The 14,296-nt window shown below is 43.2% G+C and overlaps 1 protein-coding gene across 1 annotated transcript in view; it reads right to left on the reverse strand.

Annotated features, from left to right (window-relative positions):
• Positions 1 to 14,296, reverse strand: part of col28a1a (collagen, type XXVIII, alpha 1a) — a gene marked incomplete at both ends in the record, with an annotated part of 33,565 nt that overhangs the window by 8,267 nt on the left and 11,002 nt on the right. The window contains 15 exons of the mRNA XM_080045913.1: positions 1,965 to 2,033; positions 2,143 to 2,211; positions 2,497 to 2,565; positions 2,858 to 2,926; positions 3,759 to 3,830; positions 4,404 to 4,472; positions 6,512 to 6,583; positions 6,673 to 6,741; positions 11,349 to 11,417; positions 11,513 to 11,581; positions 11,667 to 11,735; positions 12,417 to 12,485; positions 13,132 to 13,200; positions 13,312 to 13,380; positions 13,833 to 13,886. Coding sequence (XP_079902039.1) covers positions 1,965 to 2,033; positions 2,143 to 2,211; positions 2,497 to 2,565; positions 2,858 to 2,926; positions 3,759 to 3,830; positions 4,404 to 4,472; positions 6,512 to 6,583; positions 6,673 to 6,741; positions 11,349 to 11,417; positions 11,513 to 11,581; positions 11,667 to 11,735; positions 12,417 to 12,485; positions 13,132 to 13,200; positions 13,312 to 13,380; positions 13,833 to 13,886 — 1,026 coding nt within the window. The remainder of the gene's footprint in view (positions 1 to 1,964; positions 2,034 to 2,142; positions 2,212 to 2,496; positions 2,566 to 2,857; positions 2,927 to 3,758; positions 3,831 to 4,403; positions 4,473 to 6,511; positions 6,584 to 6,672; positions 6,742 to 11,348; positions 11,418 to 11,512; positions 11,582 to 11,666; positions 11,736 to 12,416; positions 12,486 to 13,131; positions 13,201 to 13,311; positions 13,381 to 13,832; positions 13,887 to 14,296) is intronic.

Here is a 14,296-nt window from a genome sequence, read left to right on the forward strand (position 1 = left end):
GAAATGATTTATCACTCAAATTTATACATTTCCCATTAATTCAGGATGTTTCCTAGAAATGGGCATTAGCAGAATTTGTTCAAGACAAAGGGCAGTGAAAATATGATTGTTTAAAAAAAAGTTGTCATGTGGCTCACTTTACCCCAGCTGTGGGGTAAACTGAGACAGACCAGAAAAATCAAGGGGCTAAAGTGAACCAGCTGGGGGTAAACTGATCCACTTACTTTTTCCACTCTGAAACTACCATAACAACACATATTGTAACAGTTAGAATCCTGAAAGCTAGCCTCACATTTCAGAACTAATGTCGGACTTGTAAAATGTCCGACATTAGTTCTCATGTAATGATGGGGTTTGGTCAATTAAGCAAAGCAAATTTTCTAAACACTTGAATTTAACTCTGAACAAAATCAAATACAACATATTATAATTCAAAAGGTTTTAATAAGATTCAAATGAAAGATAGAACCAGTTAGATTAGAACACAGTCTGGGGGTCAGAACACAGGACCATTAGAGCCAGCTTGTGTCTGTGGGTCAAAGCATAGGAAAATCAGAACCAGCGAGAACAGCCTGGGACTCAGAACACAGGAGAAGACCCAACTGGATTATAACATCAACCTGTCATACTCTACAACTAGGCCTACTCTACATTCCAGCCCTGAAGGTTACAGGGAAAGATGAGAAAGTGCTCTTTCCGTGTGGTTGCCCCATGTCGTCTTCCTGGTGTATTTCCTTGGCATGATGGCGTTTCTACAATGTGTATGACATTAAAATAAAACATATGTTATGTAATATTACATTAAAATATGTTTAAGACTTAACTTAACTTGTGCCTCATGGTGGGGGAAAGTGAGACAGTGTCTCACTTTCCCCCACAGTATTTGGCTCACTTTCTCCCACCACCACAATTTGAGAAAAAACTACCTCTCTTAGTATTTCAGGCTAATCTTTAGCTAATATCATCACATGGTTTTTATATGTTGGTAGTTCATCAACACGTATGATAGAAGTTTTTCTACGTGAATACATTTGCTTTGGCACAACAGTTGATTAAGTTGACAGCAAGAAAATTTACTTTTACATGCAAAATACCTATTTTGGTGAAAAAAACATGCTTACCACAGCACCATGAGGTCCTCTCTTTCAGGGCCATGGGGAAATGAGAGGGGCTTGAAAACATATATCTCACATGACCACAAATGTTTTCCGTTGCCCAGATACAGGGGGTGGCTCACATTACCCGATGCCTCAGATTCCCCCGTTCTGCCCTACTTCTTATAAGCCCAATGATATATTATATAATTTCAATGATATCTCTCTCATGTTCGTTCTGTCTCTTAGGTCTTGTTCACTCCTTATAGTCCGCTTCCTTGGTACACACCAGATGTGAGTTGGATACATTGTTTTGTGCTTAAGCTGGTTCGGTTCTCGTTCACAAAGGCAAAACTCAAACAGACTATACATGGTAAAAAACATATTGCGTACTTAATAGGCTTCCTGTGATTGGTGCGGTTAGGGTTCACACCAGAGATGAACCTCTCCAGAGGCCAGCCCTTTAAAGTGGACCAGAGGCTGGGACTGTGTTCAAATCAACCCAGACAAACTGCAACAAGGGGTTAAACACTCCAGGGTTTGATTCAACTGTACTAAACGAGACTGGTTTGAACGCAACCTAGCCTATATGTACATCAGTGTTGACAACAACCCTTAACTCAATAGACTCCCTTCCAGTCCATCATTGTCTGAGCCTGTATGTATTTGTAATGATAAGTGCTGTTTGTGCTTATATGTTTTTAAAATGTTCCCAAATGCAAGACAAATTCCCCTTGGAGCAATAAAGGTTTATCTCAACCTCAAATCTCAATCTCAGTTGGTTCCCATGCCCACCCATAGCCACATGTATGAAGTGGAGTCATATGGTTTTTGCTTTGTTGGTGTTGAGCAGTTCCACTGGTGACTCACCTTAGGTCCAGGCACCCCTTTCCCTTCAGGTCCCATGTCCCCCTGCAGCCCTGGTAAGCCAGGCAGCCCCTAACCATGGAGAAAGACATGGTCATTTAAAAGCCTGTTTTGCCTTTGCATTCAATATGAAGATTGACCAATTGCAACATTTCTCATTTGAATGACTGGCTCCTCTCACCTGTGGCCCCGGGAAGCCATCTCCCTTTACTCCTGGAGGCCCAACAGGTCCAGGATTACCTGTGTTACCCTGTCAGAGGAACATATACAAGAGTCAAATGACTATTAATAAGCAGAAAGAAAAGGCTGTTTTATCTACACAGTGGCTAAAACACTATGGTGAGCTGCTGTGGGTGGATATATTACGAACATACTGTACAAGTTGTGTGACCTCAATAATCCACACATTATATTACTAAAGTAAAAGGAATAGTCATTTGCAATAAGGAAAAAGCTTTGTTTTATATATTCCAATTGCAGACTGTAACTCTAAGGTGCACAATGACACAATGGTCTTATTCTGTGTTGATTTTACCTTTGGCCCAATGATTCCTACTCCAGCTTCTCCAACAGGTCCATGTGGTCCCACCGGCCCGGGGTCTCCCTGTTATTGTATTAAAGAAGTGAAACACATTAAACCCTATAGAATAAAATACAATTGCCATCGAACATCGAATGACCAAAATACATGGACCATACATGGACCCCCACAATGGGTAAATGTTATTCATCAACATGAATCTCTTCAGTCAGGGTGTCTGTTTGTAATAATGTGTGTGTGTGTGTGTGTGTGTGTGTGTGTGTGTGTGTGTGTGTGTGTGTGTGTGTGTGTGTGTGTGTGTGTGTGTGTGTGTGTGCGTGCGTGCGTGCGTGCGTGTGTGTGTTTTATTAATCACCTTTGGTCCTGGTAAGCCGCGCCCTGCATGTCCGGGTAGACCCATCATTCCTGCAGTGCCAGGCTCTCCCTGAACAAAGAGCCAGTCGTCAAATATCAAACAATCCACACACTTGTGCCAAGACCCATGAGCAAACATTTGTCTTGCGTTTTCTAAATCCTAGAACAAAAACCCTTTGCCTCATGAGCTCAAATAAAACCATCATTCTATCAGTTCAGCTTCTTAAGCAATAAGATAAACTGTATTTAAAGGTGTTAGTTTAAAAGCAAGTACCTGATAAAGAATGACGTCTATTTTGTCACAAAAAGAGGAAGTGAACTTGTAGACCACGTCAGCCAAGGTTTAGAAACCATTAGAAATTCCATTTTGCACTACAGGTGTTCCTCTGACCATGACCTGACCTGACACCTCTATGAAACTCTGACAGACTGGATAACCTATCTACAGCGAGCAGACATGAGAACATTACGCTTCTGGGAATGGGGAAACCTGTACTTAATGGGGATTTAACGATATGAAAAACGTAATAAGTAAAAAGGGGTTAGGGTGGTCGACCCTCAACTGCAGGGTCAGTGGTTCAATACCCCGTCTCCCCGCCACATGTCCAAGTGTCCCTGGGCAAAGAGACACTGAACCCTAAATTGCTCCCGATAGTTAGCTTGCACCCTGCGTGGTAGCTGCTGCTATCAGTGTATGAATGTGTGCTCCAGTTTAAAGTCGCTTTGGATAAAAGCATCTGCTAAAATGACATGTAATGTAATAATGTAATACGTCCACGATACGGTATGTATTGCAACATTTTGAAGAGATGAAAAAATGCAATTGAAGATTGGAATAAAATGCCACAATTGAAGATTTAAAATGATGTAGAAATGAGGGGACTATAGTGTTGAACATATACCTTAGCTCCCATAGGTCCAGCTGGGCCTGGAGACCCTGACAGCCCCCTTGACCCACGGTCCCCTCTGTCTCCCTGTGGAAGAACACACAGAGATAAGTTAAGTTAAGTTAAGTTAAGTTACTTTATTAGTCAATGGATGGTTACATCGAAATTGGGGTGGTAGGATGGCCAAGAGGACAGGTGGCCGACCAGTAACCATGAGGTCGCTGGTTCGATCCCCGGCACCAGACAGGAGGGTGTTAGTTTTAAAACTAGCAGAGGCTGGTATTACGTCTACGGTGCCCTCCATCTCTACCATTGTGTTCTTGAGCAAGACACTTAACCCTTAAACTGCTCCAGGGGCGCTGTGCTACGGCTGACCCTGCGCTCTGACCCCCTCCGAAGTGTGGTAACTTGAGAGGGGAGATGCGAGAAGACTAATTTCAATGTAACCATCCATTGACTAATAAAGTAACTTAACTTAACCACCATTTTGTATGTAGCTGTTTGCCTACGTTCTGTGGGAAATGTATTATCATCACCATGCTGAAGTGCTATTAAACAAAGCAATGCTTTCCAAATCCACGCCCACATCTAGAACGATGTCGGAGGAAATTTTAAATTTACCAGCGGCGAGTCTGGATTTGACAGGGTATTTGGGATTACCTTTTCTCCAGAGACGCCTTTCCCAGGCGCTCCCTCTTGGCCTCTCAGACCTGGAAGGCCCATCTCTCCCTATAGAGGACACAGCCATGGACATGTTATAAAAGGACACATCACATCACACTCATGCACATAGATGACACACACCACACTGCCTCAGAGCACTGGAATCAACCAACATGTTCCAGTCAATCACCAGATACTTTACCAATGCTTGTGAGTGTTCCGAATCTAGACGTTTGGCTTCAGGAAAAAACAATGCACGATTAGCAGTTTAAAGTTATACTCTGTAAGATTGTTATCTAGTTAACTGTCTGTTAAGTTCCTATCTATCAAAGAGTGAGTTTAAAACAATGGTGATTGATCATTTGACCCACTGATGAAAGCGCCTGTTGCTGTTTTGCCCAGTAATACTATCAGAGTAGGGACATCTACAACTGTTTTTGAATTTAGTTTTATATGTTTTATATACAGTCTATGGTTCGTATAAGACATGGTCCTAGGTCCCACATTTTCAAAATTGACGACAACTTGTGGCCAGATTTAGGATGGTTAGAAGTACCCGGATGTCCTACTTCATGCGGCCAAGATTGTTAGTGTTGAAAAGTGCATCCTATTTGGGCGATTCTGACCCACAATCCAGTGCGCACGTGAAGTGACGTAACATCGACGAAGCCTCCATATGAAAACAAACAGGGATGCGACGGATATAAAAAGAGGCAAGATCAAGGTGCAATGTTATGATGAAATAAGAGATAAAAGTATGTCCCAATAGTATGCCTACTGCATCCTAACTAGATTATTTTTATCGTCGGATGTAGTATGTAGAATAGAAAAAAGAAAGAGTATGCGATTCGGAACGCAACCACAATGTTGGATCAGAACACACAGAGAAAGCATTCTGCAGGTAAGAACTGCCAATCTACTGACTCCATACAGTCAATAATGTTTTGGTTTTGAAATAAACTCTGGTCCAGAAGTGCCTGCAACTACATTTATGGCCACTAGAAACAACAACGTAACTCAAATGGAGCGGATAACAGCTTTAACTGTTAAAGCGAGTCACTGCAGGTGAATATGGTCAAATTCTTAAATGATATCTATCATCACAAAACTTTACCGGTGGATTACACTAGAGGACTTTTAAAAGACGTTGAAAAGACTGAAGACTGAAACCCTCTCACATCTAAAGACAATCAACTCACACCTGAAGACAACTAGTCATTAGTTTTCAGTCACAGAGTGAGATTTTGAATAGAAAGGGGGTCTCATATTGCAAGACTACAACTAGATTCCTTTTGAGATTAATATTATTTCCGCAAACGCGATAGTGATTATTTAATTTAAAAAAAAGTTAACTAAATATTCCGAGCAGGGGACTTCCTTTAGTTATTTGATCATCTTTATTTGCTGATCTCGTCCCCCAATAACTTTAACTCCTAACCCTGTATTTCACAGGAAAGTGTTAAGGTTGCGCGGCTGTCTGCCTGGTTTTCCAGCCGAAATAAGTGCCTGCACAGACGGACACAGGTCGCGACTAATGCCGCTCCTCCTGCATCGTGCTTGGTGCATGCGAGAGTGTGACAGCGTTTACGTAATTTCGCTTGAGCCAACCCCTTAAGACTAACGATAATATCAAACATGTTTGATAATGTCGGAACGTCAAGACGAGAAGAAGACTGGCTGAAATCGGGTCAGAAGACCACCATACACCAAACGACTGAGACTACGTGCGCGCGCCACAACTCCAGCACGACTCCTGTGATTTCAGTCCAACATTGGAAGATTGTCTGTGACTGTCAAATCGCGTGAAAAGTCGTGTAGTGTATCCAAAGTTTTAACAGAACAGACTTTGGATACAGACTTTTTTCAATGCATGTTTTTAGGAATGAAATGCATCATAAATCAGACAAATCCTTCTGTACTAACCTATAAGGAGATTTATGTTGAGATTAGTATTGAACAAATATATATATATATTTATGTGTTATTTTAATATAAAAGTTGAACCCAAACAGTGAGATGAGCAGCTGTAGCCAGAGGGAGAAGGCTTTGTTATGTGTTTTTATTTGACAAAGCCTTGACCTTTGACCTCCAGGGTTGTGACTCACCTTGGGCCCGACAGCTCCGTCCTCCCCCGGTATACCAGGTATCCCAGCAGCCCCGTTAGGCCCTCCATCCCCCTGGAATACAACACATTCCCTCCTGAGACCCACCCTTCAATCTGTTTAAAAAACGTTATTATTATTCCACAGACGTTCTGCTGTCTTACCTTTGGTCCTGGCTGTCCAACCCCCCTCTCTCCATGATGTCCAGGCTCCCCGGGGAAACCCTGCTCCCCCTGACGTGCAACACAAACCACAAGAGAAACTTGTCCACGCTGTTTTTTTTGTTGGTTAATCTCATGGATTCAAAAAACTGCTGCTAGTGTGTGTGTGTGTGTGTGTGGGGGGTGGGGGGGAGGGCGTGGCTTCTCCCCTTATGATGTCATAAGGAGAGAAATCTGCCCGGGGTTTTGGAACACAGGTTTTCAGAGCACCATGGTGTTTTTTGCCCCCTTCAAGACAGCGCTGCCCCTAACCTTAACCCTAACCCTAACCCTAACCTTAAAGCGGACATATGATACATTTTGACTTTTATGACCTATAAACGTTGTTATGATGATTTATAGTCATGTTTAACCATACTAGATTATCAAATAATGACGTACATGCATTTCGACGTATTCCCTGCTTACCGTCTGGGGTGTCTGTGCAGAGCACTAGACACTATTCTAGCCAGTCGAGAAGTCACGTGTTCAAAGCGGCTTGACGCTTTGTAACATCGTGACGTCGCATGTAACTTGGTGTCGTCACCACGCGGATGTTTCCATGTATGGTAATGCTGCCACTTTCCTACTCGCGTCTGCCTCGCGCCCTTATAGGTCCATGCTCGCACCTCCCGCCACTGAAAGTGTTCCAGAAGGAAGGTAACCAATCACAACGAAGTTGGGTTTTCAGGAAGGGAGGGGAGGGGGCGGAAATGTCAAAAGCAAAGTGTTTACAAGGCATGCTGGATCGCCAAAATAAGAGAAAGAGCTTCCCGAAAATCTACATAGTTTTTTGTGATGTGATTCGTGTCAGGTTGCTCTATAGCAGTGTAAAACAAGAAATTAAGACCAGAAAAGTAGTATAATAGGTCCTCTTTAACCAGCGCTGCCTTGAAGGCTCCATTGGGGGCACAACACACCATTTTCAGAAAGATGGAGTTGGAGAAAAGGAGAGAGGGGTTTTTATTTCTCATACTTAGGGAGTCTCTAGTCACACCAGAGACCCAACTTAATGTTGAAAAGAAAACATGAATAAGTGCATATTGCTTAATAGGTGACTTTTAGAGTAATGCATAATATCTCTGTATTTCTCATGATGGTCAGATAGAGTTGTCACACCCCGGCTCCAGGGAAGGACAAGGAGGAAACCACACAAGATAATTAGTTTAACCAAATAATACTTTATTTAAACAAAGTATAAAGTAACCTACTAAATGGTGCATGAATATCAGTAATCAGTAATGGGTGCGGTGTCTGTGTGGATGAAGAATGTAGTGTATGTGTAAAGCAAAACTAACTAAGGAAATCAAATCCAAAGCAAAGCAAAGCTAAGCAAACCAAACCAACCAGCAGGCCAGGGAGCCCATGTGGCTGATAACTCCAGCTTATATAGCTGACGAGATCAGCCAGCAGGGGTGCATGCAATTAACAATTAGCTCCTGGAAGCCAGGTGCCAGGAGCTGTCACACCCCCCTCCATAGAAACAGGGTTCAACACTTAACCTGCAAAACAAACACATTTAGTTACGGGGAACATACAAACATGACCAACTACTAACACGTTGACCAGATATCTCTCTTTTCCCTAACATTTTATTTTCTGGCATCCCCGAGACCCAACAACTAAGACCCTACAGCACGGGGACGAATATTAAGCGGGAGGATATAGCTAAGGCGATGGCGCCCGGGAAAGAGCATCAGCAGCTACATTATTCTGGCCTCTGATATGTTGAATATCCCGTTTCATACCAGGCCAGAAAAAGTCCTGAAGGACCCGCCCATATGTTCCCCTCAATCCCCCTTGACCAGCTACATGCGCCACTGTGATTACCGGCTGTCTATATTTCACAGGAAGCACAATCTTCCCCACTGATCCCCCAGCCAAATTTCTCCCATGAAGGACCCACCTCCTCATCAGCAGGCCCTGATGGAGAAAATAACCTCTCGAGTTGTTTCCCCCATTAATAGAGTGCCCGGCCTGCTCAAACAGCTCTCTTAACGAGAGATCCTCTTTCTGGTCCCTCATGAATTCTGCATGAGAAACAGACCCAAGATCAGATATCTGTACGTCAACTCTTGGCAGCACACTGAGAGAACGGGACACTGCACCCACCGACTGCTCAGGGACCTTAGACCTCGCTTTAGCATCAGGCCACATACATGCTCCTGCCAAATCATTGCCCAGAATAATGTCAACCCCTTTCATTGACAAATCTGGACGCACACCCACCTCTACATCCCCCTGTATCATGCCACAAGACAAATGCACTGTATGGACAGGCACAACAATGGTGTTTAAATCCATTCCTCTGATTCGAACACACCTTCCTGTGTCAGAGGCTGGTGAAAAACGTAAGGCTGACTCCCTAATGAAGCTTTGTAGAGCCCCAGAATCTCTAAAAACTTTGACAGGCACCTTCTTACTATTGTCAGTTAAGGATACAAAACCCTCTGATATAAATGGAGCATACCTTAAAGCAATGTCAGCTGCACTCAACACACTGGGTCGCATCTGAAAAGGAGGGACAATTTTGTCAGTACTTAGCTCTGAGCTACTAAGCAGAACAGCTAACCCCACAGATTGGACAGGCCCTGTACTAAAACCCTTTTTTGATTCTAGCAAGGGGCACTCCTTTTTCCAGTGCCCTTGTCGCTGACAATAATTACAAGTGGAATTAGTATCATTGTTCCCAGCTCTGCCTAGCTCTCCCTTTGAAGAACCCCAACTAAAATCCGATTCACCTTTCTCCCCGCTGTCTTTGAATCCAAACCGTTGTGGACCTTGCTCCCCAAAGACACGTTTGTGTGTTAAACCATATTCGTCCGCAAGTACAGCGGCTTCTTTTGGAGTTTTAACTTTTCTCTCATTGATATAAGTAAATATGTGGTTAGGCAACGACTGCTTAAATTGTTCCAGCACAACAAGGTTACGCAGCTCTTCAAATGACCCAACACTGGACGCAGAACACCACCGATCAAAATGTATATCCAGCTCCCTTTCAAAATCCACATGCGTTTGCTTTTCCCCTTTTTTCCAATTTCTGAAGAGCTGCCTGTAGGCTTCAGGAACTCATTCATAAGCTTTCAAAACGGCTTCTTTAACCATTTTATACTCTTTGCACTGTTCTGCTGTTAAAGCTGCATATGCCTTTTGGGCTTTACCTCTAAACACGCATTGAAGTAACAACGTACGTTCACTATCAGGCCACTCCTGTGAATCAGCGAGACGCTCAAACAAGGAAAAAAACGTATCTGGATCTTCCTCATCAAATTTAGGCAGCAATCTGAGATTCTTAGTACAATCCACTCTAGATGAACCAGCAGACCTAGTTATATCAGTTCCTGCCATCTTACCTTCTCTAACCAGATCTAGTTTGTATTGTTCAATGTCCAGTTTTGCCTGCTCTGTTTTTTGTTTCATTGCTTCAAGCGCCAACTCTTTATCTATCTTTATTTTGTCATGTTCCATTTGTATTAACATCAGTTCCTTTTGTTGATCAAAGGTGAGACTCCCCCCTGGTGAAACCACCGTACTTGGTAAACCCTTACCTTCATCAGAAGCCAAAACCCCTTCTTCCATCAAAGTCGCCTTCAGGATACGTTTGATTGTGTCCTTCAGACGTGTAGCTGCAATTTCAACTTTGAAATGATCAGCAATTTTCAACAGTTGGTCCTTTGTACAGCTGTCCAGCAAGGTTTCAGAAGGAGACTGAATAAACGCTTCTACTGAAGAAGCCATGCCAAAACAGCTTTGATCACTGGGATGCAAATAGAATTAGAACTTCCCCCCTAACTGCCTATCCAAACCTGAATAATCTTGACCCTAGTGTTCATGCAGCTTGCGGTGGGTATTTATGCACTGTAAACCAGCCGGTTTGAAAGGCGACCTGCAAGCAGACAACCCCCAAGATCCTTCGGATGTGCCCCCGAGACAATTGACATTGAACAATTGACACTAACCACGCCCCACAGCACTACCAAAAGGGAAAAACAACAAAAGAAAAAAAATTCACGCAACCCAAAGGGGCAACGCAACTGAAGCCTAACAGGGAAAGTTCAAATCCAGACATGTGCTCACCAGACAATCAACTCTGTTAGCCTAGCCTCAGCCAACTACCCACTATGAAAAGAACCTGCTCCCAAACCAACTACTAACCTGTCCTATGTGATATTCCTCCAAACTGTTCAACTACTTAATCCAACCACTTATTGACGAGCCCCCATGTCACACCCCGGCTCCAGGGAAGGACAAGGAGGAAACCACACAAGATAATTAGTTTAACCAAATAATACTTTATTTAAACAAAGTATAAAGTAACCTACTAAATGGTGCATGAATATCAGTAATCAGTAATGGGTGCGGTGTCTGTGTGGGTGAAGAATGTAGTGTATGTGTAACGCAAAACTAACTAAGCAAATCAAATCCAAAGCAAAGCAAAGCCCATGTGGCTGATAACTCCAGCTTATATAGCTGACGAGATCAGCCAGCAGGGGTGCATGCAATTAACAATTAGCTCCTGGAAGCCAGGTGCCAGGAGCTGTCACAGAGTTAAATGACATATTATAGTATATGTTCAGTGTATCACTCATTCCTATAAATAATATATAAGCCCCGTGATAACTCGTGCTAAGACTGCTTACCTTGGGTCCAACTATCCCCAGTCCTGGAGTCCCTCTGGGACCAGATGGCCCCACTGGCCCTTGGTCCCCCTAGAGCCAGAGAGAAACATCACAGTCAACATGCAGCTACGCAGGTCAAGGAAGAATATTGGAAGCTAATTCCTGACATTTCCCATTGGCCTTGCCTTCTCTCCCTGGATGCCTGCCCCTGGAAAGCCCACAAAGCCTGGCAGCCCTGGGGCCCCTGGGAGTCCCTGGTGGGGTCAGAGGGTGTCAGAGATCAGAGAGGATCAATCTTTACAGCAGCTTCTCTCAGGTTTTCACTAGGTTGAACCATACCTTATCACCTTTGTACCCAAGACCTGGTGGTCCACGTCCACCCTTGGTACCCTCATAGCCCCTGTCACCCTGTTAAAAAGAAACACACTGGGGGGGTCAAGGAAAGCTTGGGGGCCTAGATGAATGACACATCACATTGACACTGGCGCAAACTTACATATCACAGGCTATAGGGCTCAACAGTGCGGTTCCAGAAGTAAATATTTTTTCTCATTAGGGGATTTGATTATTAGCCACAAAATGTCAAAACCATCCCAAGTCAGACTTACCATGAGCTACCCGAGTTTGAAAGGTGGTATATGCTTCTGTAGATGTCACAAGTTTGCATGATATTAATCTAGTTTTAAGAAAAACATGTTTGATTCGCCATCTCAGGGAGAAGAACTACACTACCCATGATCCTAGAGCGTCACAGCGACGGCTCTGATTGGTGGAGACCACGGTTAACATGGAAATGTTTACCACTTGCTTTGGGATGAGTAGTTTCTTCACTCCCACAAAAAATGATGTTCAAGGTCTTGTACCTTTGCCTTTTTCTCCGTTTTACATTTTTTTTTAGCCCTGATTAAAACGTTTTGTTATCACTAGTATTGGGGTAGCTGATTGGCTTGGTTCTGTGGTTAAAATGTTTCGATATAAGGAATTGTTCGAATGTCAATGGAGTTTTTGAATGGGAAAATGTACTTCCAGAACCAGAGCCGCTATAAAAGAACGGGTAAACGATACATGGAACAGCGTCCTGAAAGTTACCTTGGACCCTGGAACACCCTCCCCTGGAAACCCTGGAGATCCTTGGTGGCCTGGTGGCCCCGCTGGGCCCTAAACACATTCACAAGGAGAGTGGATGTTAAATACTGAATAAACAGATATTATCTTACATGAGTGATTGTATACTGGAAGCACTACAATATTCACTCAACCAAACAGACTTCGGTAATCTTTGATGCATTTGTTGTGTGATGTTTTTTTATGAAGTGTTCAACTCCCTACTTTTACATAGAGCCTAGGCTATATATTAACACCAACTTTTACAGCTCACACACAGAACGGACAGGTAGTGGATCGTCAAGATATTTTGACAACAAGCGTTCCCCACTATCACTGTATCCACCTTAAAAGGGTGAAGTGCAGTTTTTCAGCTTTGGCATTGATTTAAAGTTGGAGTCAGCGATTCTGGAGAACACTTGTTGTCAGAATATTATTTTTTGTCAAAATCAATTAACATCTCTTCACACTCATCTTAAAAATATATGCTGGTGTTTATACACAGCCTAGGCTTTGTAAATGTATAGTAAACAGAGGAGGCCCACAGTAGCTCGCACTGGATTTCTTTCCAGCGCACACACAAAAAGTGACTTTGCCGACAAGCCTTCTCCAGAATCACTGACTCCACCATTAGGTAGCCTACAGGGATGCAGCGATGGCATTAGTGAAGATGTATTCAGCTATAAGTAGAGTCATTTACCGGTGTCCCTGGTTCACCCATACCCATTGGTCCCAGAGAGCCTGGTCTTCCTTGGTTCCCTTTGTCACCCTAAAAAATCAGTTTATAGATTAGTTATCATCTGAAGGTATGCACAGGACACACATTGGACTTCATGCAAATAGGTTATTGACTCAAATACTAAAGCAAAGCTAAATGTACCTTGGGACCGGGGAACCCAATGCCGTTATCTCCTCGAGGTCCAGGTGCACCCCTCAGTCCTCGGTCACCCTGTTAGAGAGAGGAATAGAAAGGTATACATGTGCCCATAGCTTTAACATGGGATCACCCTGGTGTATCTGTAGAGTGGTTTAGCTTAGCTCCCATAAATGATAAATGGACTTGACTTATATAGCGCTTTTTAGCCAATTTGCTCACCCCCAAAGCGCTTTACATGTCTTACCACATTCACCCACTCATACACAGCTGCTATTTGGGGTTCAGTGCCTTGCCCAGGGACACTTCAACATGTGGCGGGTAGGCGGGGCATCGAACCTTCGACCCTGCACTCCAGAGGCAACCTTCCTACCCACTTCGCCACTGCCGCTGTCTGGCTTTAACATGGGAACACACTGATGTACATGATGTATGTGTAGAGTGGCTTAGCTTAGATCCCATAGCTTTAACATGGGAACCGCCTGATATACATGATGCATCTGAAAAGTGGTTTCCAGTCTCCTTACTTTAGGACCTGAAGGCCCATATGGTCCCTGGTCTCCGGCTCCTCCCCTTTGTCCCTGAGATGAGAACAATACAGGACAAGGCAAATCATCCCATTAATAACATGGAAGTTCTTTATTACAAAACATAATAGGTTATTTAGAACTCTTGGGTCTATAACCGTATACACATTCAGCTTATTTTGGAGGGTAAAAAAAAGGCAAGACGGGTAAGTTTGAGATTTCTCTTTGCCTTTTGGAAGGTTATACGTTTGTGTACATTAAAACGTCTAGTGATTAATGAGAGTTTCTTCAGTAAGGCTAAAGGCCAATATACACTCAACAAAAATATAAACGCAACACTTTTGTTTTTGCTCCCATTTTTCATGAGATGGACTTAAAGATCTAAAATTCATTCCAGATACACAATATTACCATTTCTCTCAAACATTGTTCACAAATCTGTCTAAATGTGTGATAGTGAGCAC

Source organism: Ammodytes marinus, assembly GCF_949987685.1.
Source record: "Ammodytes marinus genome assembly, chromosome: 17".
Taxonomy (NCBI): Eukaryota; Metazoa; Chordata; class Actinopteri; order Uranoscopiformes; family Ammodytidae; genus Ammodytes; species Ammodytes marinus.